Below are 16,633 nucleotides of genomic sequence, written 5' to 3'. Positions count from 1 at the left end.
GTATAGTTGCCGCGTAGTAAAAAATAGTAAATTCGTACCGCGAAGCTTGGAGAGTCTGTTATATTTAAAGCTATCACGCGATCGGTTGATTGTCCATTTTCACTCCCAAATCTTTCAATCGAGTCTGATCGAGCTCTGATACAACGCGATTAATACCTGTTCAGAGAGTGGCACGCCTGCATAGCCTCACGAAACGTGCGCGACGCAATAATTACGTTGACGTTTATTTCGAGATCATTTCTTCTACGTCCTTTTTTTTTTTCATTGTTCGTTGCACTGCACTATTGTTCACAATTTATTTATTATTTACACTCGTTCGCCTGTTAATAGCAGCTGTGCTAATAATCCAACTGAGGCGATAGGATGCTGTCTGATAGTGCTTCGCTCGGTGTTCCGTCGCTCGAATTCACCGAGAAAGCTCGCGCTGGCGCTCGGCGTTGCCTGAGGACAGATGGGTCGAAGTTCGGATGCCGTCTCGCGTGCTTGCTGTAACAAAAAATTCAACGATGACGATCCGAATAATGTGAATAACGATTGTATGCAATGGCGTAAGAAAGAGAGAGAGAGAGAAAGAGAGAGAGAGAAAATATTTTGTTGGTTTAATTACGAAGCGAACGGGTAAAAATACGACCGAGGCATTTCTATCCTGGCCGCAATATCGGAATATAGGCAGTTCAGATATTCGTTTGATGAATGTATACCTGTATCGCAGCTGCATATATATAAGTTTATAAAACCTGTATTTATTCGTTGCTTTTTTTCTAACAAAGAAATAATGGCTATAAAAGTGTTGCAATGAACTTGGCCACCTTTATTGAACAAAAATTTTATCAAGTATTTTATATTCTTTGCGTCCCTGTTCTCTTGTAGCCGTTATAACGTTATAACGTTGAATTTGATACGTAACCGCAGTTGAATTTATAGTGATTGTTGAACAGACTGTTATTGCTGTTTGTTTGGTTTTTTTTTTCAATCAATAGAGTTTTGTTTACTGATATTGCGCCAAAAATACAGAACAAAATAAAAATATGACCAAAGGGAGAAATTGCTTACAGATGTTACGTATAGTATGCTAAGAAACGGGTTTACTGAAACCGAGTTAGTCGATTTGTGCGTCAGTTTAAACAAAGTAAATTTGAATTTAGTAAACCTGCAGTTCAGGGCAATGAATTTTCACCAGACTGAATTAAACATTCTGTTCTATCAACAACAATAACCTGCAGTAGGCAATTCTCGGAATTATTTTAAGTCAGATAAGTATGTAAAATTTGAACACTTGCCAAACTGTGCACGAAAACTTTTGCAAAGAAAGACGTTTACGATATTCAAAGTTAACAAAAAAGGAACTCTTAAGCCTACGAAAATTATCCGCAAAATACCTACAGATAATATCTGCAAATATCTCTGCGAATTTAATAGAAATTTTTATTTGTCAAGTACACAATATCAATTCACAGACATCTGCAAAAACATTTTGCGAAATTGTACAAATGAAACAACACGTTGCGGAATATATTTGCATGGCAGGCATCACGTATTCAACGAAGTAAAAAAATCATTTTTGTAAAGAAAAAAAATCGCCTGATTGTCGACGGGATGCCGCAAGATGTGGCAAAACGTATTCTTGCTGCATACTCTTTGCACTCGTAGCGAGTGCGCGATCAAAAATTTTGTTAAAACTTTTCTGCAGAACGTATCGCTTTCCAAAGAGATACGAATGTATTTTACATTTTCCCGTAACTATACTTTATATAGTTAAAAAAAAAAAAAAAAAGAAAGAAAGCGAAGAAAGAAACAACAAAGAATTAGAACTCGAGTCGGTATAAATTTTGTGCACACATATTTGGGAAGGAATATTTTCAAGATATCCAAGTATAATTAACGAGGTTTCATTCGGTTGTTGCAAATTCTGCGATTACGTTACACTTGCAAGAAGTCATTGTGCCGTGCAGCAAGAATTGCCTGGCTGGAGTTTTTCGCCGGGAATAAAGAGTGACGTGATGTAGAACTCAATTCCCACGTTAAAGAATAATAGTGGGATATTTTACGTGTAATTCGTTTCTTATACCTGAGATGATCGCTCCGCATGAACCTCTTGTTGCACACTGGACATGAGAAATTCTTTTCGCCGGTGTGAGTTCGCATGTGTCTCGCGAGTTCGTCGCTTCGGGCGAATCTCTTTCCGCATCCCGACCATCCGCATGGAAACGGCCGTTCACCTGAAACACCGAAATGTAATGGTTAAAAATACGGTGAGTTACAGTCTTGCAGCGGGTAAAACGGTGCGATTGATTTCATTCTACCGAATTGTTCGTCTCGCATTTCTTGCGCGGAAATATGAAACGCGTATACGTTCGCAGATAAATACAGTAATCGAATTCGCACCGAGTTCTGGCTCGACGCCAGGCGTCGCGGCGTCGAAGCTTGTATCACAGTGAAACGGGATTCACGCAGAGATGGAGGAAAACGGGGAACGACGGCTTTTCGGAGTAAGGGTAAACAGATTAAATTGAATTAGCGTCCGTACGAGACGTAAAGACGCAAATTAAATTCACCGGATGGTTTGATTGACAGTTTTTTTATATACAATTCTCTTCAAAAGAAGAAAAACAATTTTCAACCGATTTGGATTGCCGGTTCTGCGTATTCTGTAACAGTGTTTTTTATTTACCCGTAACGTTAGGAGCTACACGCAATTTAATTACGTTCAATAGGGTAATGTGATTGAGTATTATACCGATAATTTGGCATAAGTATTTAGCTTTACAAGGAAATGGATAAGATTTTCGTCGGTGGGTTTCCTCTGCTTAATTTCGATCAACGCTCTGTAGAAGCTTTCAGTGGACCAAGTCACCTCTGGTCTTGGATATTTTTACCCATTCTTTCGTCTGGATCGTTCAAAGAATATGAAGTTCATTGAGATGCCTGCGATGGAAACAAGTCGTGCAAAGATTCTTTTTTCATCAAACTTTGTCGCTGATGCGATAAAAATATTACAAGATTATCGAAAGAGAAGGATGTCAACCGGCCAAGTCATTTTTTCAATCGTATATTCAACGGTTAATTTTTCAATCATTTTTAAAACGCCCTGGATTATTGAAAAATTCCAACACCGGTTCATTTACTTTTTGGAGAAATGACAAAATCAGCAGAATGATATCGCAGTGATGAAATTAAGTTTTCCTAAATGGTCCATCTTCCATACTGAAAGCTAAAATTGTCAATAAAAGTATAAACTTTACTAACAAATTTAATTCAGCAATGTTTTTTTCGAGAAGTGCTGAGTTTTAATTGTTTTTGACGACAGAATCGATATCCGGAAGGCAAAATTCAATCCTTATCATTTGTATTTCATAATGGAAAATGGTTACGAAAACTGAGAGCTCTTCAATGGATGAACAAGGAGTACACGACAAAATCTGAGTAGAAGAGGGTGACGAACCAGCTAAAATACCTCTTGCAAATAAAATGCAGAGCTGCTGCAGTTTTATGCAGGTGACTGCGGATACATAGGATAATACATTTTCCCGCAGACTGCATCTCGGTCCTTTCTTAAGATTCAAAACAAGCTACTTGAAAGTTTTGCGGTGAAAATTACTGCCGCAGGTACATTTACCCCGCTTTTGCACCGCCTGCAACAAACCTTGTATAACTATGAGACATTCCGTGCCAACATCGTCATTTTTCCAGAGTCTTGTCCCGACACCTTTATTGATTTAAAAATTATTTCGAATCAATCATTTTTGCCTACGTTTTTACAAGTGCAACAACTGTTTCACTGTTCACATAATAAATTCCGGAGAAAATTTTATCCGGTAAGCATACAAATGTACCCATTGTATCTCACGTCTTGTTTTCAACACGAATGAATCGTAAGACAAAGAATCCGTCCGAGAAATGAAATTGTGGTACAAAATATAGTTTTATTTACTAAGAACATTATTTTTAACGATAAATGAAAAAAAAATATTGCCACTTTTAACAGGTGTCTATTAAACGTACTTAGAAAATATTAAATAACAGATTTCTGAAAATTTAAGAAACAAATAAGGACAATTCTCGGAGTTAAAACTTCAATGACACGAATAAGAAAGGGGATCAGGATTCGAGATGGTCAGGGTCAGACGTTCAACGAGTTGGCACGGAACGCCTCATACATATATGTTGCACTCTCCAAAGCGGAGCGAAGTGCACGTACCGCTTAGAGTGTGGGCGGAGAAAAGTTTCAGCGCGCGTTATGTGAATAAGCTTTGCATGGCAGCGATTTAATCCGACCTCCTTCGACTGCGGTGGAGATGCGAGATGAGGATTCAAAAAGAAAGCGTGAAAATCGAAACATTACACACCAAAGCCTTCTGCGAGTGCAGAAGTGCAACGCGTTGGTAATTCAAGGTCGAAATGGAGAAAGTGTGGGACGGTCTCAAAGTTCCGAATTTGAAAAGTTCCGAAGGCGCAGAATTCCGAACTTTTTCGCGACGAAACTTAAAGTAAAGAAACAAAACTTCGAGGAATCATCAAAGTTTCGAATGATCAGAAAACCGACGGCTCAAAGTTCCGAAATGCAAGATTCTGAAAAGTAAAGTTCCGATAGAGCAAAATTCCGAAAAGCAAAAATTCCAATAGAACAACAAACTTGAGACAAAGTTTATTGAAAATTTTATGTACTAAAAGTTTGGTTCGCAGCATTTTTAATGTTTCATTAACCATTAACTATATATTTAGCAATAACCGTGTTAAAGAAAGTTTGACGCGCTATAAATAAAAACCTATGCATTATACAGAAAAAAGTTTCTAATAAATGTTATAGGAAATTTTTGTCATCCACAAAATCTATTGTTACTAAATTTTTGTCGGGTGCGGGTAAAAAATCAGGAAAACCAAAAATCAGAATGGTCTGCATGAAAACAGTCTCACGATGGCTCATTTTACTCCTTATTCTTTTCTCACTTTCGGAATTTTGTCTTTTCGGTATTTTGTCCTGTCGGAATTCCTTTGCCTTTTCGGAACTTTGAGCGTCGGATTTTCGACCATTCGAAAGTTTGATGTTTCGTCAAAGTTTTGTTTCTTTACTTTAAGTTTCGCCACGAAAACATTCGGGATTCTGCGCTTTCGGAACTTTCGACACCGCCCCGAAAGCCTGAGCACAGGAAAATTTGTATCTTTAATATACCATTTTTATCTATGAAAAACAACTAAAGCTACTTCACGCTGAGAATCAAGAATATTGTTGACTCGGGTCAGTTTTAGCTCATAAATATTATAGCTAGACTAACAGATTTAAATTTCAGTTGGAATCGTCGTTGATGTTTTGCATTTATTGGTTGGATAATGTGAAACATTGTGAAAAAAACTGAAAACTCCAAACTCAAATAAGAAATTCAGTTGTTGATAATTTTGAAAAATTATTCGTAGACCGAAGCTCGTGTTCTTTTATGGAAATGAATTCTACATCGGATCGCATAGAGTGAGATTTTGATAAAATTGTGTATTTTTAAATCAAGCATAAATTTATTCATTATAATATACAATAATTTTAAATATGACGTTTTTTTTTTTAATCAACTGAAAAACGGAGAAAAAGATTTGTCGCAGGCGACTCGTCGGGAATTCATCCACAATCAAAATGAACATGTTTACCAAAGTGACACCTTTAGTGGAAAATCGTGGGTTGGAAAGAAAGAAATTCTCTTCGAACAGGTATTATTTGAATTAAAGGCAGATAGATTGATTTGAGTCAGAGCTTTCGGTCGTTTGTTTTATCATTTCCGTTTTTGTTTAGGCTGTACGCTCGACGCAGCCGTAGAATTGAAAAACACGGTTTCGCCATTTGATTGTGAGTTTTATGCTTGAACCATCCGTCCGATGCTCGATTTAACGCATCAAAATAATTACAGCGTTCCCGTGAAGCAGGCGAATGCTTTAACTATCCGCACACAGTCAGACCTCATCCGTCTCATTTCATCTCTCCGTCTACGGTTGGTGTACAATTTCAGTAATATATACACGCGGACGAGCAATATAGTCACGTGTATAGTCGGTATCATAAATCCGCGATTTAAGTCGCCATATTGGATTTGGGCCACGTGATGCAATTATCGGAGACGCCTGTATTATTGATTGAAACTAAACTAAAACTGTTGATAGCAGATTTCGCACTGAGAAAAATTTCATTCGTTACAGTAACTAGAAAAATTGAGTAAAACAGGTATCGTTGCAAAAACTGTTTGAATATTGTTGGAATTACGAAAAACGAGGTCAATGAAATCAATGAAAAATAATAATCGAATATAAACATATATACTCGAGCCGACATTTGAACAAATTATTACAGGGAAAGAAGTTACAATACAAAATTCGGTCGTAGAACTTTTTATTAATCAAACAACAGCGATAAGACCCATTAGACAAAATGCCGTTAGCCTAGGTACTCGGGAAGAGTACCTCCTTCAACATATCTGAGACCAATCGAAATCCGTTATTAACAGTTTTGGGGGTCCTTGACAGAGACAAGATTCCCAGAACTATTATATTCCAAATGACTAATTTAGCAACTGATATGAGGTATGGTGTATTCGCTCGCAGACTCGTCTATAAGCTTAACGATGAATGTGATGCGAACGAAAATTACAGACAGAAGTCTTGGAACCTCGGACGTGGCCTTCGATTCATGTCCAAATGGGAAGTACATTTCACGTTTCAAGAACTATTCTCAGCGCATAGTCGATACGGATATACAGTACCGTTTGAGAAGGTCGTTAATTCTAATGTGCTCAAGGGGTTATATAGTCTCTATGACTTTACATCGACCATTTTTTTTTGCGAGACTCGTGCTTACTTTAGCGTGCGAAATCATTAGAATCTCTCTACGCTGCTAGTAGGTACAAGCTTTTGAAAAAATTTCACTTAGAGCGGGCAATCAGACGAACGATCAATATCACTAGTGTACTCTCGATCAAGGGTCTAGGTTTTGAGTGATTGGAGTTGAGATAGCGGAAATTTTCAGAGAGGGTTGACGGTATGTTTTTCGGACTTTGTATTATTATATATTACGGTACTTGAGATGCAAATTGAGCGAAATGTTCGCCACAAACATTGAGAAAGTAAAACCATACTGTTTCTCGATCTTTGCTTATAATATGATCCGTCTACCACGTACTCTAACAATTATTTCCAGACACGTTATGAACGTATGACTGAACATCACTCAGTCAAGTTATCGCTAATATTGCGTTTCGATAATCAATAACAAGTTCTCGCGTGTTGAAAGAAACTTAACCTCAACGGGAGCAACGAATGGTGAACTTGAGGTCAGATAACTCACTAACCTACATATTCGATTCGCTCGATTTCAAACCTCTGTATAGAGTAAACATCGAACGTATTTGTCCCAACCGACCGGCATTTTCCCTTGTCTACGCCAATGACTCAACCAATCGTTTTCAATCGCCGCGTCGCGTAGGAAAATTAAATAGCGGTTTACTCGGTATTTCTGAAAGTATTATAACAACTGATAACGCAACGATCGGCTTTCACTTTTCTTACACCAGGAGGAGACATTTTTTCGGAAAGATACTCGTACTCGATCGAAGTTCCGTCTGCGGACACATTTTCCAACTGTCTTTGCTTCTTTTATTTCTTTACTTCGGGAATCCCTCATCGGAATGGATAAAAAATAAAGCGAGCTCCACCACACTGAGAAAAATTTCATTCGTTACAGTAACTAGAAAAATTCAGTAAAACAGGTATCGTTAATAAAACTGTTCGAATATTGTTGGAATTGCGAAAAACGTGGTACGCCTAACAATTTTGCGCTATCGTCGATCCTTTTTTGGTAATTGCAACGCAAAATCAGTTTCTGAGGTTTACTCTACTTTTTTAGTTAAAAAAGGCTTTAACGTCAATTTATCGTTGCGCGAGCATTAAATTTTCGCAACGGTTGCAAGAAAATCTAGCAACAGTGATCGTAATGAGAAAGAATATTAACGGATACTAGACTTTCCGGTAACAGCTATAAATCTAATTTTCATTTTCTACCTAGAACTACTAGGTAAAAAATGAAAATAGTCAAGAACCGAGCGGTAATCGGATATAAAAATTTCTTTCATTTAATCCAGCCGAAAATTTTACCGTACTTTCCTTGCTCCAAGAAATCTCTGTAAATCCAAAAATATCTCAGAAACATTGCAGCTCTTTTACTTTGGCGTGAAGACGTCCTGGATTGCGTCTTTCGTCACGGCTTACGGACAACTAACAACGGCACGTACTGTACAGAAAAGTATTTCGAAGGGTGCATAGAGTCTCTTTGTCACTGCAGGTACGAGTAAACAGGGTCTATGCGCGACGGTTCTTGCTCATAGAAATGCAGTACCTTATACCTTATAGGGCTTAGGTACGGCGGATCTTTTGTTGGGATAAAGGTGCAGCTGGCTAAGAAGAAGCGGCAGAGATGCACCAAGGCGAAACCTTCGGCAAATCTTGTACATAATTTACTTCTTGAACAGCCGCGTGTTCGGTCTTCGGTAAGAGGTATGTGCGCGATTATGTACGTACGTATCTCTCTACCTTCCCTATTTCACCAGAGATACCTGCACGAGTACTGTAAGGTGTGGTGTACCTACTCTACCTCCTCTACCTCCCCTACCTCCTCCGCTTATTCCTTCGCGCACCTTGCACCGTACAAAGAGATATAGCTATGCACTATACCTAGGTATTTACCATATATATATATATATATATATACACCAAAAATTGGACCTCTTGACATCATATATATATATATATATATGTGATGTCAAGAGGTCCAATTTTTGGTCCTCGACACATGTTGATTTGCAAAAAACTCTACGAGACAAAAGAATCATCGTCTTCTCGCTAGCGGGACGTTGAAACGAGTCACCCTGTATGTGCAAACCCGTTGCATTTGCATTGTACATATGAGGTATTCCATACCATTTCACCTAATCGGTGAAGGTCACCGACGCCGATCTTGGTGTCAATTTTTTTCTCAATTCGTCTATCGAAAGAAAAGAACACGCGTTCGGCCATTTTTCGATTAGGCCATCTGTGTCGATTTTATGAATTTTCCGATTTTTCAACTTTTTCGAAACAGACCTTTTTCAACTGGCTCTATCTTCAAGAGCTTCTATTCTTTTCAAAAAATTATACGGGTATAAAATGTGTCGATAAGTCCGAGCTTTCTGAAAAAAATTTTGAAAATTTTTCCAACCACACGATTCTAAAGTTTTTTCGGAAAAAAAAAAAATCAAAATTTTTTGAATCGCGACACCTTCGATTTTCCTGAAACTTTTTACTTGCATTCGACCAGTTGTAATCAAGTTTTCCTCCGAAGGAAATTATGGACTTCCGATTCGTTCGGGAGTTACACCATCATAAGTGCCGAAAAATTGGAAATGTCTTACGGAAATCAATCTTAACTTCGATCAGACAAGTTTTCATGTTATAAAAATACATGTTTGCTGAAAAATAAAAACTTTTCGGAATATCCCAAACAATATAAATAAAAACGAGATCACAATTTTTCTTTTCTATGCTAAATATATTTTTAGGTAGAAAATTTCTAAATATGGCTGTTTTTTTTTTTGTTTTGCTTTCTCATAAAGGAAGCTTTGTTTCCGTGAAATTTTTTTTTTTTTTGAGATTTTCACGTCAATGTGTTCAAAATGTCTTAAAACGTCGAAAAAACGCATTTTTTTTTCAAATTTCCGTAAGTATGTGTGTGTGTGTGTGTATGTGACGAAAATAGTTGTACGCTCTCTAACTTCCGTAAATTTCAACCGATGGTTAAAATTTTTTTTCACAAATTGGGTAGCGTACGCGGTCGATTGGTATTGAATTTGACAGGAATCCCTTAAGGTGTTTAAATTTTACAAAATTTTGAAAAATCGAGTTAATCGCTCTAAATTACGTAAATTTGAAGCTATCGAGCTGAATTTATTTACACAAATAGATCAGAGGACAAGGATGATTGAGATTGAATTTCACAAGAATCCCTCGAGGGATTCAAGAATCATTAAAAAACACTAAGATTGATTTCCGTTAATTTTTTTGAATTTTCGATACTTATGATGGTGTAACTCCCGAACGAATCGAAAATCCATAATTTCCTTTGGAGGAAAACTAGATTGCAACTGGTCGAATGCAAGTAGAAAGTTTCAGGAAAATCGAAAGTGTCGCGATTCAAAAAATTTTGATTTTTTTTTTTATTTCGAAAAATTTTTAGAATTGTGTGGTTGGAAATATTTTCAAAATTTTTTCTCAGAAAACTCGGACTTATCGACACATTTTATACTCGTATAATTTTTTGAAAAGAATAGAAGCTCTTGAAGATAGAGCCAGTTGAAAAAGGTCTGTTTCGAAAAAGTTGAAAAATCGGAAAATTCATAAAATCGACACAGATGGCCTAATCGAAAAACGGCCGAACGCGTGTTCTTTTCTTTTGATAGACGAATTGAGAAAAAAATTGACACCAAGATCGGCGTCGGTGACCTTCACCGATTAGGTGAAATGGTATGGAATACCTCATATGTACAATGCAGATGCAACGGGTTTGCACATACAGGGTGACTCGTTTCAACGTCCCGCTAGCGAGAAGACGATGATTCTTTTGTCTCGTAGAGTTTTTTCAAATCAACATGTGTCGAGGACCAAAAATTGGACCTCTTGACATCATTTTACAATCTCACATGTGGCAGCATTTGATGTATTTCGAATTGTGATAGTATTAATATTGCATAGAAATGAAGACAAGGCACGTTCGCTGTACTTAAAATTATCGATTCCTAAACAAATTCTGTGACTAATGATTGCTGATGTTTTTCTTATTTATTTATTTATTTAGTTTTTCTTTTTTTTCGATTCTTGTAAAGGATAAGAGAATAAATATCACAAAATCGGGTTATTTAATCGTCATAAATTCTTGTCCGCATACTGTTTGTCCTTCCTATGCAAGATATAAATTTTCGTATCTGTTGTGACAAGCTGTGCAATGACCTAGAAAAAAATTGTCTGAAATAACTTTCCCACGCCATTCGCAAGATATGAAATTAATATTAAAGTTGTACCAGTGTCGCAGAGGTATTATCGCGCAGATACGGCATCTTATCTTCCTTCACTCATTTTGAAATATCATTGTGATTTACATTTAATTGCGCCTGTGTCGTTCATTACGCGCGCGTACGTCTGCAAATAGTTCAAATCGCAAGGTGATGTTAAACTTCTCCTGTTTTTTTTTTCCAACGTTTTTATTACTTTACAACTTACGAACAAATAACAACGCGGAAAAAATGAATCACGTATTTTTAGGTAATCGTATATGACTTCTCTAAATATATTTGCATTTTCATCGTCGTAATTCTCTACACTTCGCTTCGTGAAAAAAATCAACCTGTACATTTTAAGTACATTTTCGCTTCACTGTAAAACCAATCGCTACTTTGTCACATATCCTGTCGAAATCCACGTCACCGATAATAATTTTATCTGTGTACAGTGAAATTCACATACACGTAACCCTTGGTATAATCATTTGCAACGAATATCAAAAAAATGTGACCTAATTATTTTTAAACACTTTACTTTATTTATACAAGTTTGTAAAGCGGTAGGTTTTTTCTATTCCAAAAAACGTCCCTTAAGCGAACATTGAGGCATTAAAAATGGAGCGGCGGTCAGACTTTCAAATTATTGCAATGAATTCATAAGAAGTGAATCATAGGGTGAAAAAAGAGTTTTTTAATTAATTACAGCCTATGATGTAATTAGTTGTAGAATGCAATAAGTTTACTCCTTGTTTCTTTGCAATACCGAGATATGTTTACCAATAGTTTATTTCGAATTCAATACCCCGTCTAGATGGGACTCGGTATCTGCTGACAATGTGTGTGACAGAGAGAGGGAGAGAGAGAGAGAGGGGGAGAGAGGATATCTATTCCGAAGGTCGTTTACGGAAGTTTGTCTGTGTTGTTCGCCAGGTGTAGGTATAATTCAATACTAGAAGTTCCATGTCCGCCTACAAGCGGGAAGGACGCAAGACTGGAGAGTATAAAGAGCGAGACGAAGATGAAGATGAAGAAGAAGAGAGGAGGAGGAGGAGGAGGAGGAGGAGGAGGAGGATGATGATGATAAAAAAGAGAAATAAAGCATGCGGGTTTAACGCACTCCCGCAAGGAGAGACGCTGCGGTTATACGTGCCGGCAAAACTTTAAACCCATCGAGTGACAAACGATGCGCGTCGGTATTGCCAAGCGGACGTCACACCCGCGCAATTCTATTTAATAAGCATAGTCACACAGCCGAGCAACGAATCATCTATCAACGAAAGTTTTACCTGCCCGAAAGATCTTTTTCGCGGTTTATTATTCTCGTCCGTGAACTTTTTCACGGCTGCAACTATTTTTAAATCGACTCGATTGATTTGATGAATATTTTTCTGCCTTCTTGGTGCTTGATTTTGTTTATTTATTTATTTTTATTTCTTTTTTTTTTTTTTCCACCGATGGCGGATGAGATATTCGTTAATGGTTATCATTCGAAACTGTTCAGCGGTGACTGTTTCGATGAATGATCCGTAAAGCGGATTGATTCGTGCAAACTTGGTAAAGATTCTCGGATTGTCGAAAATTCGTGAAAATTTTTTTATTAAGCTCCGTTTAAATCCGTTAAGACTGATTGAAAATTGATTGGAAATTCCTTAAAACTCAAACGTTTTCATCGCACTTTATTGAAATTAAACGATGTCACCTTCGTCGTTTTGAACTCCGGTCGCGTTCTATTTATGGATTAGTCAGGAAATGAATTTATTCATACCTTAACTTTTGGTATACGTATTGAAGAGCAAATTCTTGAGGTATGTACGTCAATATGAGTTTACCTACATGTGAGTTGAATAAAACAAGTTAGAATATTAGCGTTTGTACGTCAGTAAGTGTCTTGCTAAAAAAAGGGGAGGGGAGGGGAGGATTAGCAAACAAAGATTAAAATCACTGGCACTGATCGTAAGAATTTAGATTTTCGCATTCGCTAAAAAGTTGAATGTTCGTTTCTGAGGAAAAACAAAAAAAATTACCAATACGCGATGCGTAAACAACAAATTGTGCTTGGAATAACGGAGGAAAAATATGGGACAGATTTGATCTAAATAAAAATAAAAAAAAAAAAACATAGAAAAATTAGTTAAAAAAAAAAAAAGAGGACTTCCAACCTCGATTTCTACGCTTTTTTTCGACGCAATAAAAATGCAGTTATACCCGTTAGCGAACTGAATTAGAATTGGCAAACGCGTGCTTACGTGCGTATAAGGCATTCGATAAATGCGAACCCGATCGGCGGTCTTTAATCGGCGCCTCCGCCTCGCCTCGGGCCGGTATGAAAACTTGTTTAAATCATCATCTCTATATAAAGTAGACGGCTCGCAAGCAACGCGGCCTATGATGACTGTGCGATAGTGTTTGCTCGGTATGACGTTATAGATATTCACGGATTGTAACTATGCAAAAAATCGGAATTTATCGTTTCTCGTTATCTCTCCTCGCGCACACGCCGTCTGTTTTAACTACTCGCTGCAGTCGTCTAGCGATTTTTACCGATATAATGCTCGATTCAACTTGTTGCGGCACGTTTCAAGTTTTCTGACGTCGCGTTGTACGCAAGTTCGGAAGTCACTTTTTATTCTGTATAAAACTGGAATGACGTTAACGTGTTTTTCCGACAGTGTATTTTACGCAAATTCACTCTTATGCGGCCAAATTTCGATCCATCTTTTTCTACTTCATCATTCGGTTCGTCGAATAGTGAAAACAACACGTTACTAACATTAATATCATATTTTTATCCACCGATTTCTAGATCCATCATCCAGTGAATCAGTAAAACTAAGAGAGATTCAATTTTCTTAAATTCCACTGGATATTCTAGTAGAATGAATATCGTTACAATTCAAAGTAATATTTGTTTTTATTTTTAGTTAATTTTCACGTCATTTTTGTGTTTGTGTAATTCCATTACACACGTAGCCAAAGGGTTGTCCTTAACAGGGTTGTTTTCGAATTTTCATGCTCCCAGGGGCTTAAACGCTTCTGAAAATGTGATGAATGAATAAATGAAAATCATTCGGATAAAAACATGTATTTTCCATTATTCTCGGTATATTCATAAACGACTTACAAAATTTCAAGGAGCAAAAAAAGTTTGTCCCATGTTATTTCCACAAGATAAAATTGATTAAAGATTAAATTGTCAGGTAATTTTTTTTTTTAATCAATTTGAGATCGTTTTAGCCCCTGGGATCATGAAAATTGAAAAACAACCCTAATGTAGGTACTAGACGTAATGCGCGTAAGAAAACCTTATTTATACACCGATAGAAATTTCAAGTTCCGGTTACCTCAGTCCTCAACTATTTTCATTTTTTACCACAATCGAAAAATATAGTTCTAGGTACAAAATAAAAATCAGTTTTCTAGCCGTTACCATAAAGTCTAGTATCCGTTACTGTTCCAACAATATTCAAACAGTTTCTTTTAACGATACCCGTTTTACAGAATTTTTCTCCGTGTAAGGATAAATGAATTCAAGCTTGACTGTCTATCGACATTGATGATCGAGGCGCAAGGTAAGCAATTGCGCTACGGATCCGAATCCCCAATATCATTATCGTCATCGTCATCGTTGTGCAGGCCTTGTTCTAAGGCAATTCGAAAATCTTCCACGAGCGCTTCGCGAATTCGCGCAAGAGGCGGCTAATCTTAGATCGGGTTAAAAATGAACAAGTGTAGGATATATAGTCACTGTCACGCGCTCTGTAGGTCAATGCACAGTTTGGCGAACGCCCGTCGCTTCTCGGTCCATGCGTATATTATTATACATTATTATATAGCTTGCGAAACGAACGCAAAACTCTTTTTGCTATTTGGCCGCAACTGTACAAGTACGGGTTTATTGTAAGTCAAAGTGTAGTTGAAAGATAAAGATGTGCAACACAATTGTTAGCTAGTAACGATGATAAATGTTGTCGAGAAATAATTTTTCATTTTATGACAAAAAAAAAAAAGAAAAGAAAAATAATTCTGAACGCGTCTATACGTACGTACAAGTATAGATGTCCTTTCTATAGATGTAAATTTCTTCTTCTATGGTCGTACTAACATCCCCTTATCTGCAGTTAAACTTCTGCATTCAATTATTCATCTTTATATTTAAATCCCTTTTTCTTTCTAAATGAAGCCAGTCGCTAAGTCGCATGTTTCAATCAACTGCGATTACGTATCACTTGATCGGTGTTTTTTGAACGATAAATAAGCATACAATCATTCCGGTTTCAAATACCGATTACACAGATATTATACGTACGACATTCGCGTGAAAGTATATATATATAAGACAACGATCGACGAACAGGCTCAATAATCGGACACCGTATTAAAGTTCTTTATATACTTTATCTGAATTTCGTGTATCGAAATCGTCTAGAGACGGATCGATCTGTGTATATTGGTACCTGTGAGTAAGCGCGGTACTCGACTGGTGTATTTATACAACGGATACGAACGGTTTTGTTATCCATCCAGGGATGAATTTCAGTTAATCGTACAGGGGATAAAGTCTAAGACCCGTCAACGTCGTATGTATAGATATTAGATATAAAGATTTATCGGAAATACTCGGAGCAAACAATTACCTCATAGATAATTATACACGCGTGTCTAATAAAGTGAGTATCTGTGTCAGATATCGTAACACCCCGTCCCAAGTGGTTGTTGATTTGTTAATCGCAAACTATTCAACTATCAATTAAACGACCGTCGGTTATTTTTGAGGCAGTAATTGAGTTGGCTTTAGGGTATGAATTTTTTTATAAAATACAAGATAATTGTATTCTTCATGTTTTCAATTTCGAATTTTTATACTTTTTTCAAACTTAGGTTAGTATCTGTAAATATATTTGAAAACTAATAACTCTCGAGACCGGAATATTCTCGGAAATCCATAACTGCAATTAAAATAAAATTATGTAAGATTCTGATTTTCACCGGATCGTAGCTAAAATCGAAACCGTTGATGCGTGGCACGAGAACATAATTATTGAACCAACGTTTCCAATTCCTGTACAAATGTATAAATGATCTGGGTCGACGAAAATCGTCAATAAGTATGCGTAAGCTTGTAATGATCGAAGCTTGAGCATCACTGGTTTACGCCTATTATTATAGGGACGCTATCATTTTGACGTAAATGTGTGTCAGAGATATAGAAAAATACGTCAAGTTCACCGTTTGTGACGCGTCGTCAACTTATTTCCAATCGATCACTGTGCGTACAATAATATATGTTCGTACACGAACTTACACAGAGAAACTGTGACATATGTGATATGCACTATTTAGTGCCGTTAATCTCATCGATCTTGATTAGTCTTTAATCGCTTCGTAATCAACGAGGTGGGAAAAAAAGAAAACAAATAAACACCGCGTATTTCCCAAGTGGTGAAACAACTCTGAATAACGGCAACATACAATCGACCTAGATGAATATTATTATCAAATATGAATTGTGAATACAGTGACGAGAACTTCGAGTACCGAAAACCGGAAAAAAACTTATCAATTTCAACTCACAG

General features: G+C 36.9%; 1 protein-coding gene across 1 annotated transcript in view; it reads right to left on the bottom strand.

Annotated features, from left to right (window-relative positions):
* Positions 1 to 177: 177 nt before the first annotated feature.
* The window catches only part of LOC124214087 (uncharacterized), a 48,418-nt gene continuing 31,962 nt past the window's right edge, over positions 178 to 16,633 (bottom strand). The window contains exons 2-3 of the mRNA XM_046616078.2: positions 2,069 to 2,219; positions 178 to 486 (exon numbers count right to left, since the gene is read on the bottom strand). Coding sequence (XP_046472034.1) covers positions 339 to 486; positions 2,069 to 2,219 — 299 coding nt within the window. The 3' untranslated portion in view covers positions 178 to 338. The remainder of the gene's footprint in view (positions 487 to 2,068; positions 2,220 to 16,633) is intronic.

Source organism: Neodiprion pinetum, chromosome 3 (assembly GCF_021155775.2).
Source record: "Neodiprion pinetum isolate iyNeoPine1 chromosome 3, iyNeoPine1.2, whole genome shotgun sequence".
NCBI lineage: Eukaryota > Metazoa > Arthropoda > Insecta > Hymenoptera > Diprionidae > Neodiprion > Neodiprion pinetum.
Note: the sequence above shows the minus strand (reverse complement) of the source record. Positions and strands in the feature narration are given on the sequence as shown.